We start from the raw sequence: 12,763 nt of genomic DNA, 5'->3' as shown, positions 1-12,763 counted from the left end.
ACAGAAGTGACAGTGACATCAAGGAAAGAAAGAAGGGTCCAGAACTCAGGCACACCTTTGGGGCAAAGTGAACCACACTACCAACAAAACACCTATTGTTCAAAGTGCACAGAGCAGTGAGTCTCCCTCCTACCAGGCCTTGGTATGCCAGGCCCTCTATCACACAGGGGCCATGTGCTCATATAGGACGTCACCTCAGGGATGTGGATGTGCTGAGGAGACTAGGATGCCAAAAGGTCCAGCTTTGAGTGGGACCTGGAGTGGGGTGAGTGCTGGTGGGTGGATCCACAGAAACTCCCAGTTACTTCACAAGTCACTGAAGGCCGGGCACAGGCACTGATCAGGTAGACAGAAGGCTCATCGTTTCCCCACAGCTACCCTGAACCAAGCATCGGGGAATCTCACCATAGGGATGGGGAAGCAGCCATGGAGACGGGCCTTGCCTGAGATCTGTGGCCAGTGAGCAGGGCTGAGCTGCCTGCTTCCCAGGGCCACCTACTTTCTACATTGGGTGTGAGACTCAAAGGCCAGGGCTCCTGTTTAGGTGGATATAGGCTTTTTGTTGTTGTTGAGAATCCCAAACTACCACTGCTGTCTAATTCTTGCTGCTCCTTGCCCCAACAGACAAGTACTGCCAGTACTCAGGTGGCCCTGTGTGTGTCAACACCCCACCGCAGGCCAGGTAGGGCCCGTGTCACTTCCTGACCAGCTATTACTGGGAATGAGTTGGGGGCCTGACAGAGACAAACGCACTCAAGAACCCATGGTGATCTTGGCTGGCATAGCTGCTTTTGAGTCCTGGTTGCCAAACATTTTTCTGCCAGAGAGAGGCTCACTTGCTGTCCTGCACACACTTTGGGTTCTTGTCCTCAGGGGACCTAAACTAGCTCCTTTAGGTGGTTTTCTGTGCAGTTCAGGGGCTCCCTGGAGGGGTACAAAACATCATCTGTACAGGAAGGCACAGGCCTGGGGATCCGGCCCTAAGGTGTCTCTTGCTGTCTTGCAGGAGTGCAGAAGGTCCCACCAGGCAGCTAAAAGAGGAGACAGGGAGCCAGAGGCAAAGAGGAGTGTTCAGCTCATGGTTCATTTGCATAGAAAGGCTCCACCCATCAGCTCTCCTCAGTTTGTCTCAGCCCAAAACTCCCTAATAGTGTGTCTAGTAATGATGGGCACTTATCTATGAGTTCCTAATGGGGAAGCCCAGTCACCAACCATAAGTGCAAGCAGGTAAGGAAATACTGGTAAGGCTGCGAAGGCAGGGAAGAGGCCACCCGTGAGGACACTAACTGTCTAATAATAAAACTGGGCATGGGCCATCAGGAACCAGGTAGGGCAGAGCCTTTGGTGTTGGATGCTAAAGGCTTTGTCCTCCTGAGTCCGTCCCTGACCACCTGTCACCATAACTTGTGCAAGCCGCACTTTAGGCCTGATGTCAGGGCTGAGCACAGGGTGTCTTCTGAGGACACTAAAGGAGGCCAGTGTTCCTCTTTAGATGGAGCTACGTGCTACCCCTGTGGCTCCCTCAGCCATGGGTTTTGCCCAAGATACACAACAGTCCAGGGTCCTTCAGTGGAGCACCCAGGATGGGGGCAGGGTACCCTGGTGAAGGTCCTGATGGATGCAGGCACAGGGGCGCTTTGTTCTGGCCTTCACTGTTCATGCCGGGCAGACGCTCTGTCAATGGCACTGCTGTAGTATTTTAAGAAGGTTCTACAAATAGCTCCTTCAGAATGGGCTTCAGAGCCCGGCTTATGAATGTCCCCAACCAGGGCAGCCGCCCAGAGCTCCAGCCAGACAATAGGGCCTCACAGGGAGCCAGCGGATGCAGGGTGACCCCAGCCACAGTGCCCAGTGCTCCCAGGGGCTGCCCAGGAGTTTATTGGGAGGTGTGGCTCCCTGTCTGGGTGACATCCCTTGGGCACCACCTCTCCGGATCTCCAGGGATTTCCAGGCTCTGGAGATGCCCTGTGGGTCATGGGGGAGGAGTACAGGAAGGAAGGGTGCCTTGCGATTTCCTCAGACACCATTTTATTAGGTAGGCAGAGAAACCTCAAAGGCCCACTGTCCTGGCAGACGAGGGCTATTAAACTGCACTCTCTGCAGAAGTTTATTCGGGAGCGGTGGAGGGGCAGTAACGAGCTGGATGTTAGAGGCAGGCAGAGGGAAAGTCACAGGTTGCACGGCTGAGACAATTTGAAAGTCTGGGCGTTCATTCGGTCAGTCACCTCTGAGAGCCTCGAAGTCTGGTCCCTTCACAGCTGGGGAAGCTGGGGAAGGAGGCTCAGTGGGTAGGATATGAGGCACAGCCAGCACTCAGCCGAGGAAGCCTCTCCCCCTGCCCAGGTGAGACCATTCATCTCTCAGGCCTGAAGCATGCCCGGAACATGCCTGAACTGATGAGAAGCGGCAGGCACCACGGGAATTCCTCATGACACCGTGGAGTCTACACACTTGGGGCTGTGGCCGTCTAGTGGGCAGGACGCTGGGAAAGAGTAGGCTTGGCCAGGGGCAAAGTGTAAACTGAGGCTTTGGTCTAAGTCCTGTTATGTCCTCTTAGGCTTGGAAAAAGCCTGCAATAAGAACTGCCCTCAAGGGGATGGAGAGATGACATGGACCGTGAAGAGGGACGGGTTCAATTCTCCCCTGACCTCCATGGGCACAAAGCACACATACAGTGCACATACATACGCACAGGCAAAGCATGCATACATGTAAAATCGGTGATTCTATACAAGTTTAATTGTTTTTAAAAATCACTTAGGGAGGTTCCCTAACAGTCAGCACCCCCAACTCTGAAATATGCTAGACTGGCTGGCAAGGGGGCAGGCACAGCCTGCTCTGAACCTATGGAAGTTTTACATTGTAGAGGCCACTGTGACATTGCTGATGATAATCAAGCCAGTCTAAGTCCTAAGCAGCGTGATGGAGCCCTGAGTAAAGGACCTGGCATGACCCTGCCCAGTGTTGGAGATACTCATGTCCACCTGGACTGCCAGGGACCAGCAGCACAGCAGCCCACGTATTCCCAACCAGCCCTCCTCTAGAGCAGATGAGAACAGGCTGCAGGCAACACCACAGGGGAACTCATTTGAGGACAGAGGCCTCTGGAACTCACTCTGTAGACCAGCCTGGCCTCGAACTCACAGGGATGAGTCTGCCTCCCAAGTGCTGGGCTTTAGGCCTGTGCCACCTTCGCCCAGCTCAGGTTTCACCTGTGGCTCCTCTCCTCACGCTCCAGACCTCGCTGCTGTCTGCAAAACTACAATGGCACGTGTCCAGTGGAGAGACAAGCAGCTGGGTGGGAACTTCAGCTTTGAGTGGCCTCTGGTAGGAAACTGTACCTGCTTCCTCATCTCTAGAGAGAAAATCATGACCTTATATCAGGGTTGCATAGGGAGTGGATCACTCCATATATGTGAAATGCCTTTGGTCAGAGCCTGGCACACGGTGTCATTTTTGTTACTGATGCTATTGTGTAAATAAAGGTATGTCAGGCATGGATCATTTCTATCACTGGGCATTTTCGAGGTGCCAGCACCGCCATTATGCAGATACTAATTGAGATCTCAACGCAGTTGGTGAGACTGTGGGAAGTCTGCTTACAGACAAAGCTATCGCCTCTTTGACTCAAAGCAGTAAGCTGTCTGCCAGTCAAGTTGGATTCAGAGCCTGGCCTGGCCTGCTGCTGGCTGCATGGTCTTCCAGTGTTTCTCTACATCCTTGAACACAAGCCTTGGGTTGCCTAGCTCTCCATGTGAAGCTTAGGCAAGAGGGCCCAGGCCCTGTCCACAGGAGCCGAATACTTGCTCATGTACCTTGGTAGGAATTGGCTTCTCGAGAAGTCCCATCCCTAGGGCACTGCTATAATCTGACCTGCTCTGGGTTCCCTAAAACAATTACGCTCCCTGGACAGACCACTATCAACATTTAACCTGACTCCCAGCTTACCCAACGTTCAGGGCACTTGTTAAAAAGAATTAGAAGTAATTCTTCCACCCCTAACCCATGCCCCTGGGACAGAATTTCTCTGTGTAGTCCTGGCTATCCTGGAACTCACTCCGTAGACCAGGCTGGCCTCGAATTCAGAGATCCGCCTGCCTCTGCCTCCCAAGTGCTGGGATTAAAGGTGTCCACCACTGTCCAGCTATCAGAAGAAATTCTCCAACAATCCAGCTGTGATACAAACTGGAGGGAACAGCATTTAGCCAAAGCTTAAAAAGAAGTTATACATTTTTTAATTTTTAAGATCATTTGGGGAAAGAAATAGCCACTGGGCACCCTGCATATTTCCAGAGTTCTATGAGGCCATAATGTGTCCCTTCCCAAGCAAGATGTGAAGGCTAAGACAGAGTCACAAGCCACAATGCTGAAGCTGTGAGCTTGCCATGGTATCTACCATGTCTAGTTTTCAGCAAACATTGCAGTAAGAAAGAAACAAAGTATGGACCATGCACGGAAATTAATCTACAGAAACTACTCTTGACCAGCTCTGATTGCTAGACAAAGACTACAAGTCAGCCACTGTAAATACACTCAAAGAAATTAAGGGCACCTCTGGGCGCCACACGCAGCTTTAATCCCAGCAGGCAGGCAGATCGCTGTGAGTTCACGGCCAGCAGCCAGACCTACATAGTTAGACATTGCCAAAAAAGGGGGATGGGGTGGGGACTGGCTATAATGACGTCTCACTGATTGTATACTAGTGATAAAGAAATGTCAATTGTAAAAGAGAAGCAAATAGAAATTCTAAAGTTTAAAACTGTGATAATTTAGTATAAGACCTCAACATGGGTTTGAGAGAGACTGAAGATACCCAGTCTGAGGGAAATGCTTTCTAAAACATGAATTAAAATGAACAGCAGAACGTTATAGATTGATGATACGTGATTAAGGGCACCAGTGTACACATCATGTGAGTTCCAGGGGGAAACATGGTGGTGAGAACAAGTAGAGAGGATACAAATAATGGCTCAAAATCCTACAAACTTGCTGAAAAACACTGAGCTAAGAATCTCAAGCCCGGAAAGACGGCAAACCGGGCGTCACACCTGACAAATACACAGGGGAGCGGGGAGAAGACAGGGAATCTCGAAAGCGCCAAGGGTCTGTCTGCCTTTCTGCATGCTCCAAGGAAGGCCACTCATCCAACCTAGATCTTAGGACCTCCATCCTAGCCAGACTGCCTCTGCTCTTGTCTAAGAAGGGAAGACGGCAACCGCCGGGCCTGTTGCTGTCCACTGCTAGAAGCAGAGAGCAGCTCTGAGCTTTCGCAAAAGAATGGTCTGGAGGCCCGGCTGCCATGGGCCTGGGAGATCATCAGAGATTGCTGGCCTCTATTCTCGGATGGCCACTGAGGTTCTGCCTGTAGCCCAGCCAGAAAAGGGAAGGCCTGAGAAATCGCTAGGCTTTCTGAAGCCCCTTGAGTCTGGTGTGTGCAGCCTAAATGTGGGTGGGGTTAAGAGGCTCAGGGAGGGTAGGCTCTGGCTAGGATGTGGAACTAAAAGCCTCTGCTTTGCCTGAGGCCAGTTCCTGTTTGAAGGAACCCACAAGGCTGCTGTCCGGGACACTTGAATAGGGAAGAGGTGACAGAGGACACTTCTCAGAAGCACAGTGGGACCTGCACAAAACCCAAGCCACAGGCAGGATGATGTGGGTCCTGCAACCCACCCGAACCATGAGGCTCTGACCTTCTGGCCACCATTCACAGCCTTGCCTCCACCCACACCATGTTCCACTGCCTCTGGAGCAGAGCTGAACACAAGCTGCCCCAGCCGCTGGCCTCTGATGCCCATCCCTAGGGCTCAATGTTGGCAGTGTGGGTGGGACTCTTTCGAACAATCTGCCCCTGGGATCTGCTAGCTAGCCAGGGTCACACACTGAGCCCTGCCAGTGGGAAGCCAGAGTGTCACCTTCATACCTACACTCCACTTGCTATTGTTCACAAAACACATAGGTTCAGTGTCAGCTTACAGAGGCAACAAGAGATGACCACTGGGGACAGCCAGTCAAGCCAACCCCACTCCTGAAGAATGAAGTGAATGGAACCTATAGGCCAGCGGCTTAGAGACAGCTTTGGGTGCAGGCCACCTGCTGGGGCTCAATCATTCTCAGATCCTCAGATTGGCTGAAGGCATACAGAAAGCAGTGTGTAAGGGGCCAGAGAGGTTCAGGCAATATGGTCAGCCAAGCTGGTCACTAGACTAAGGAGCTGAGATTTTTCTGTAGACACAGTCTCTGAGGAAGGTCTAAGGAGGGTCACGTGTGACTAAGTCTACTGAGGATCAGTGTTTGGGTAGCAGACTAGATCAGGTGTGGGGTGACCAACCTAGAAGCCAGTGCAGGTGACAAGAAAGAAGGTGCCCAGGGTACCGGATCTCAGAGCACCCACCCTTCCACTACGGGAAACGAAGAAGAGAGAGCCAGCAATTCTGCAGTGGGACCCATGGGTGTGAAGGGCTCCTGCTGAGATCTGCACCTGTTGGTGGTGACGAATGCTGCAGAGGAGAGGGCGGCCACGTGTTTACAACCGCTCAGTTCTCAGAGACCTAGAGAGACAGAACTCAGAAAGTAGGGGAGGCCAGAGCAAACAGAGTGCATCAGGGCACGAGGGCCAAGTTGAACAGACAAGGATGAAAAGCTGGACAGGTACAGCCACCAGCAGTAAGGTGGGACAGAAGGGGCCTAGGGGTCATCAGGTGCTCGAGTGGAGGCTACCAAGGATGTGGGGAACAAATGGAGGGAAAGAGGCAGCCAGAGCCAGGCAGGGTGCTAGGGTGGGAAACGGAACGATGGGTAGATCCCAAAGAGCACAAAGTGGGCACAAGACCTGTGGTAGTGCTGGGCTAACTGTACTTTCTGATAAGGCACTCAGGCAGATTTATAATGGCAGAAGGAGCCACAGGGCAAAGGGAGTGAGGGTGTCTGCGAGCAGGGAGGGCTTCTGACCTGAGGAAGAGTGAGGAGCCAAAAGGCCCAGAAGGAACAGGAGATAGCAGTTGCAAGGCCAGCAGCGGCCGATCTCACAGCCTCACACTCTGCTCTCTTGTAACTATCCAGCCTAAATCCAACATGGATGATGCCAGGCTCAAGGCTCCTTCTATCCCTCAGTCCTGAGCAAGTATGCAACAAGGAGGAACTGGATAAACATGCCCCATACATAGCCCTACACAGAGATATATCTAGAAACACTGCCAGAAAAGATGAAATCTCACAGGCACCTCAGAGTTCACCGAAAGTAGCTCTGCCTTCTGCACAGGGACATGTGACATCTGCAGGCCCCACCCTGCAGCAGGAACTCTCACTTCTCTGGGAGCACCGGGGGCCGGGCCCTAACTTCTGCAGAACCCAGTCATCCAGCTACCACCACCATCACCCTAGAAGGCCTGCAGCAATGCCCCACACCCACTGTGCACTGAGTTCAAGCAGCCAAAGGCCTCTGGACAAACTCCAGCGCCTGGTTGTAAAGGCACAGGATGCTGCTGCTAAACCAGACTCAGGCACTAGGGGGAGTTTTGAGGCTCCCTCTGCCAGATTCCATTCAGATTACTGAAATTTTTCTACTTCTTCCAACAACACACTTTCACACATGGACAATCTGCTAAAATGCTCCGTTGCAAAAAATTTAGGTTCAGGAACACCCGAGAATGAAATCACTGAGAACGGCAGTTGCCTTAGCTGTTAGTCCAGTGGAATATCAGTAACTAAAGGACTTTTCTGAGTAAAAGGATTTGTGTGTGTGTGTGTGTGTGTGTGTCTGTGTGTGTATTCGTTCTAAGACAAGAGTCTTGCTGTGTAGACCTGCCTGGGATTGAATCTACAGTATTCAAGTTTCCTGCTTCCGCTTACCGAATTCTGAGACCGCAGGTTTGAGCCTCATGCTTGGCTTCTTCCTGTTCTTTAAAAAAAAAACAAAAAAAAAACAAAAACCAAAAACCAAAAAACAACAACAACAAAAAAACCAAAAACTTTTCTAAAAAGCAAATACCCATACATTTTGAGTTGAGAGTCCTAATCTTCTCAGGTGACTAGTGCTCTCATGCGCGCGCGCGCGCGCGCGCACACACACACACACACACACACACACACACACACACACAGAGCCTTGGAAAACAACTTGCTGAGTTACTGCTATGGCAACTGAGCTTAATATCTAAAGCAGAAATTCTTAAAGAGTATCCAGCGGCATGTGCCCCATGAGACTCTGTGTAAAGCAGTTTCCCTGGAGACAAGCCTAGAAGCTAGACCCACAGTCCACCCAACATACATCTACACAAAGGTGTCAAAGGCCCTGAGATGGCCTTCCAGAAGAAACCTTCAAAACCTTGCTAAACGATGATGTCTCAGGTTACTTCACCGTGTAACAGTCCACTTCTCTCACTGACTGCAGAACTCACTTCAAACAGTGAGCTGCCCAGCCCCTCACCAAGATGGGCCACACGCATTCACATGTGTTAAACGAGTCAAGAGTTTGTAAAAACATTTGGAGATTTTTTACATTAAGAAGCCAAGTCCTGCAGGCCATGGTGGCTCCTGCCTTTAATCCCAGCACTTGGGAGGCAGAAGCAGGAGCATCTTTGTGAGTCAGAGGGCAGCCTGGTCCACACTGTAAGTTTCAAGGCAGTCAGACTGCATAGTGAGGTTCTGTCTCAAGAAAAGGAGGAAGAGGAGGAGGAGGAGGAGGAAGAGAAAGAGGAGGAAGAGGAAAAAAAGAAGAGGAGGAAGAGGAGGAGGAGGAGGAAGAGGAGAAGAGGAGGAAGTGAAGAGGTGGAAGAAGAAAAGTAGAAGCCTTTCTGGAGCCATGGACTCTCTCTAGCTGCATGGATTTCCTCCTCCTGCTGGGCACTTCCTGGCTGCCCACCCTGGCATCTCATAACACTAACGGCAACCAGCCCCATTTATTTCCACGGGCTGAAGGACCTTTGTGAAAGCATTCTCACTGGGTTCCTGCTTCCAGCTCCGGTTCATCCCTGGTGGTGGAGACCAGTAGGATGACACTGCCAGGCCAGGCTGCTCCTCACTGAGGTGGGCATAGCCAAGGATGGGGGGTGGGAGGCTCTATAGTTCTAGATAAGCCTTACAAGCAGGAGGTGCCCCCAGGGTTCCTTCTAGGGTGCTCACTGAACACATGACTTGCCCTAAGCAAGTCTTTGCAGATCTACCCTTGCCCCTGAGACTCACACAAGCCTTGTTTACTGAGAAGGGGTCAGAAAAGACCAAAGAGACCTACCTAGGCCCCGCCCCCACAAAATCCTTGCCTTTGGACTCTGACCTGCCCGCAGAAAGCAAACTGCAAGCCCCTCCCCTGGAATCCCATTGTTGCCCTGGCTAAGTTGGCTCTCTGCCCGGGGCCCCCAAGCATGAAGCCCCACAAGCCACATTCTTTCATTTTTCTTTTTAAAATCAAATGCTAAGGAAAACCGTTGCCGTGGGACAGCCGTAACAGCGCAATCTAGACATTTCCATTTGGTTCTGGCTGCAGGTCTGGGTCCCGGGTCCTGTCTAAACTCCTGCGGTCAAGTCTGTTCTGTCATGTTGTGGGCCACCCCAAGCCCTTCCTGGAAGAAACCTGGACTTCTGCGGAGTAAGAATCACCCGAACAAGAGTCCTTCACACTGTTTGGCGGGTCCATATATTTTCCCTTATCCGAGTCTAGAATATGCTTTGCATAGGACAGGACTTATTCTAAGAGCAACATCCAAGCCTTCCTCCCTCCCTTCCTTTATGAGCTCAGAGGGTCACATAGGGCACTCCTGAAACTTTCAGTTCTCAGGTCTTTAGGCGATTACTACAGGCAGGAAGGGTGTTAGGGCTGGGTAAGTTTGGGAAGTGAAATATAGGGATGTGCCCCTTGACCAGAAGGGCTCCTTTCGGCGCGGCAAGGGTTAAGTCAGACGGCTCTGGCCACAGCCTAGGGAGGCCGGACCTCGGGCAGCCGCTGGTGTCCCGAGCGTTCAGCTCTGGGCCCTCTCCAAGCCGGCTACATTCCAGAAGCAGCTCCGCTCGCAGGTTCCGCTGCGACTTTGGAAAACTCTTGAGTCAGGCCCCCTTAGTCCAAGTCTGTGACAGAGGCGGATAAGGAGAATGAATGGCCCGCCCCTCTCCGGGCGGTAAAGCCGCACAGGCGTCGCAGGCGCTGGCCGGGTTGTCCCCGTCGGGAACCGGTTTGCCACTGCCGTGCTCCTCGGACCCCTCGGCCCTGTGCAGCGGTGGACTTGATGGACCTGCCGCTCGTGCCCACCGACCGCCCCGGATCCCCACTCTGCGCTGTTCCGCGCGTACCCTTGGCTCTCTCCCCGCGTCCCGGAGTTAGGGGGAGGCCCCGGCGAGAGTTAGAGCCCCGGAGCCGCGGCAAAGCCGGGCAGGTGCGGGCAGCAGCAGGACGTGGGGACCCGGGCGGGGGTTGTGCCTGCGGCTGCAGCGCGGCGCACGTGCGCGCCCGGAGTTACCTTTGGGCGCTCGCAGGTGTCCTCTCCAGTCCTTGCAGCAACACAGCCCCATGGCACCGCCGCTCCCGGGTCGCTCGCCTCCGCTCCCCGCCCCCGCCGACACCCCTGGAGCGGCGCGGCTGGCGCGCACTAGCCCCCTGGGCTCGTGGAGCGCACCGGGACTCCGTTCTCTCCCTGGTCCTCGCGAACGCGCAGATCACGCCGCGCGCCGCTTTTATGCTCGGCCGGGACGGCGCCCTCCCCACGGCCCGTTACTCTCCTCCCGCGCCGAGCCCAGCGCACCCAGCGGCCGCCAGGGGGCGCTGAGTCAAACACTACACTCTTCCTAGTCCGCTTCAGAGCCCACCAAGGGCGGCGCGACCACCGAAGCCAGATCGCTGGGCGCAAGAGGATGAAGTGTCCTTGCGCGACAAGGATGGCTCCTCCCCCTCCAGCATCCTTTAAACAGTCACCTCAGCCTTCTGCTAGACGGAAAGGGGGTGTGGTCTAAAGCCACCTGGCTCTTTTTCACAGCCCACCTGAACTGTGTCACAAGAAAAAAAAAAAAGTTTGCACTGGGTAGATGGCTGATCCTACTGGGACTGTTTCTCCCTGTGAAAGATCACTTGGCTCAATGTAAAAGTTGCACGCACACGAATACACACACACACACACACACACACACACACACAGAGAGAGAGAGAGAGAGAGAATAAATAAATATATGTTTTCACTATTAAAAATTCTAATACCCTGGGACCCAGCAACTCCATTCCCTAGTTTGTGCCCCACAAGAATTCTTGTCCACATGGCTAGGGAAACTATGTATAGGGGCCATTCATTGCAGCCTTGCTGGCAACTGTTGTAACACTAGAGCCAGCAAAATGTTTCTCAGTAAAGGAATTTTCTAATGCATGGTGATAAAGTGGAGCTTGATAGTTGGGGTGGATCTACTGAGGGGGACTTGATGTGTCCAGGTAAAACACCACCAGGTGTTCTAGACACTTGGGAGGTGGAAATCCAGGCTTGCTTCTTTTTGGGATGGGGGGGGGGGGGTGAAAAAAGCAGACAACGTGGATTTTAAGAGGCTAGTTTTCTTATGGTGGCTTGTTTCCTACCAAGAAGGTGTATTCATGTGCTGTGTAACACGCAAGTGAGACTAATCATGTTCTCTCACGTGTTTGCTTGGCACAGGTTCATGATGTTTTCTGCTTACTTTTGTGTGGTGCTGGGGATGAACTCATAAGCCCAGCCCCCAACCCCCTGCCAAGAGTGCTCGGTTGTTGTTTCTTCTTGCAGACCCTACTAGCACCTGCCACTGCCTGGCTCTGATGCAGGGCTGTGGCCTTAGGCTAGCCTGGGACCTCTCCTTTCATCTCCCAGTACAGAGTTGTTCAGGGAGGGTTGTGTGGTACAGTGTGCTGGGAGACCAAAGCTGTCCGGTGTGGGCAGAAGACAGGGAGGGTTGCTGACTGGGGCAAGCCAGGAAAAGGTTTTCCCAAGTCTTCATTCAAAAGGGAGATTAACAGCAGCAGGCAGATCTCTGCCTCCCTCTCTTTGACTCCCCAGAAAACCTGGATGGGGCTTTGGGAGAGTCTCAGGGTGTCCGAAGCAGATCCAGAAAGAATGTTTTTACTCAGAACTTGGAAGGAGCTTACAAAGCGAGTACCAGAGAAAAGCCAGCCAGCCCTGACTTTTTGTTGCTGCCAAGTCACTTATACAGTTAGCACTAGGCAAGATCACTTCGTCACAGACAGCTTAATGAGGCCCCAGGAATTCCAGGCTGGAGCTCCCAGCATTCAGGGAGAGCATCCGAGGGGGAGCAAGCCCCTGGGGGAGTTGTTCAACAGCCAAGTCCTACATTTGGGAAGCAGGATTTAAAAGAAAACATCATAGTGGCCATTGGAGGTCTCTTGTTTATCTTTCTAAGAGGAAGTGGCAAAGCCGCATCGTTCGAATGAGCCTATAACTGAGAGTCGGCGTCCCAGTTGAACCGTTCAAATATATTTTGGGACACTCTACTTTTCAAAGTGGTTTTAAATACTAGCTCCTAGGCAGTTGGGCAGACAAATAGGAAGTCAGGAGCTTCTATCATTTCTGCCTTTGGTTTCAAACCCTTTAATTCCTGGGTATATATTGTGGTTTTTATAGTTTTCTTGTTGTATGATATCCTCGAGTGAAAAGGAAAATAGCATTCAGTAGATACTTCCTACCATGTGCAATTCGCAGATGTTAATATTTGTTAACTATAAACAACCCCACTAGGCACCTGCTATAGTATTCCATTTACAGAAGAAACAAGAATTGAAATTTGAGAAGGTGAAGAGACTTGCAGACTT

The 12,763-nt window shown here is 52.2% G+C and overlaps 1 protein-coding gene across 4 annotated transcripts in view; it reads right to left on the bottom strand.

Moving 5' to 3' along the window:
• Positions 1-12,763, bottom strand: part of Arhgap22 (Rho GTPase activating protein 22) — a 154,321-nt gene that overhangs the window by 41,240 nt on the left and 100,318 nt on the right. For 2 of the 4 annotated variants that reach the window (XM_085828544.1, XM_029469372.2), the window contains exon 1: positions 10,446-10,608. The exons of the other annotated variants lie outside the window; for them this stretch is intronic. In XM_085828544.1, the coding sequence (XP_085684670.1) occupies positions 10,446-10,497 (52 nt within the window). In that variant the 5' untranslated portion in view covers positions 10,498-10,608. Of the gene's footprint in view, positions 1-10,445; positions 10,609-12,763 lie in introns of those variants that run through there. 4 annotated transcript variants of the gene reach the window in all.

Source organism: Mus caroli, unplaced genomic scaffold, assembly GCF_978045245.1.
Source record: "Mus caroli unplaced genomic scaffold, Mus_caroli_1 scaffold_12, whole genome shotgun sequence".
In the NCBI taxonomy this organism is placed as follows: domain Eukaryota; kingdom Metazoa; phylum Chordata; class Mammalia; order Rodentia; family Muridae; genus Mus; species Mus caroli.
This window is presented reverse-complemented; position numbering and strand designations above follow the sequence as displayed.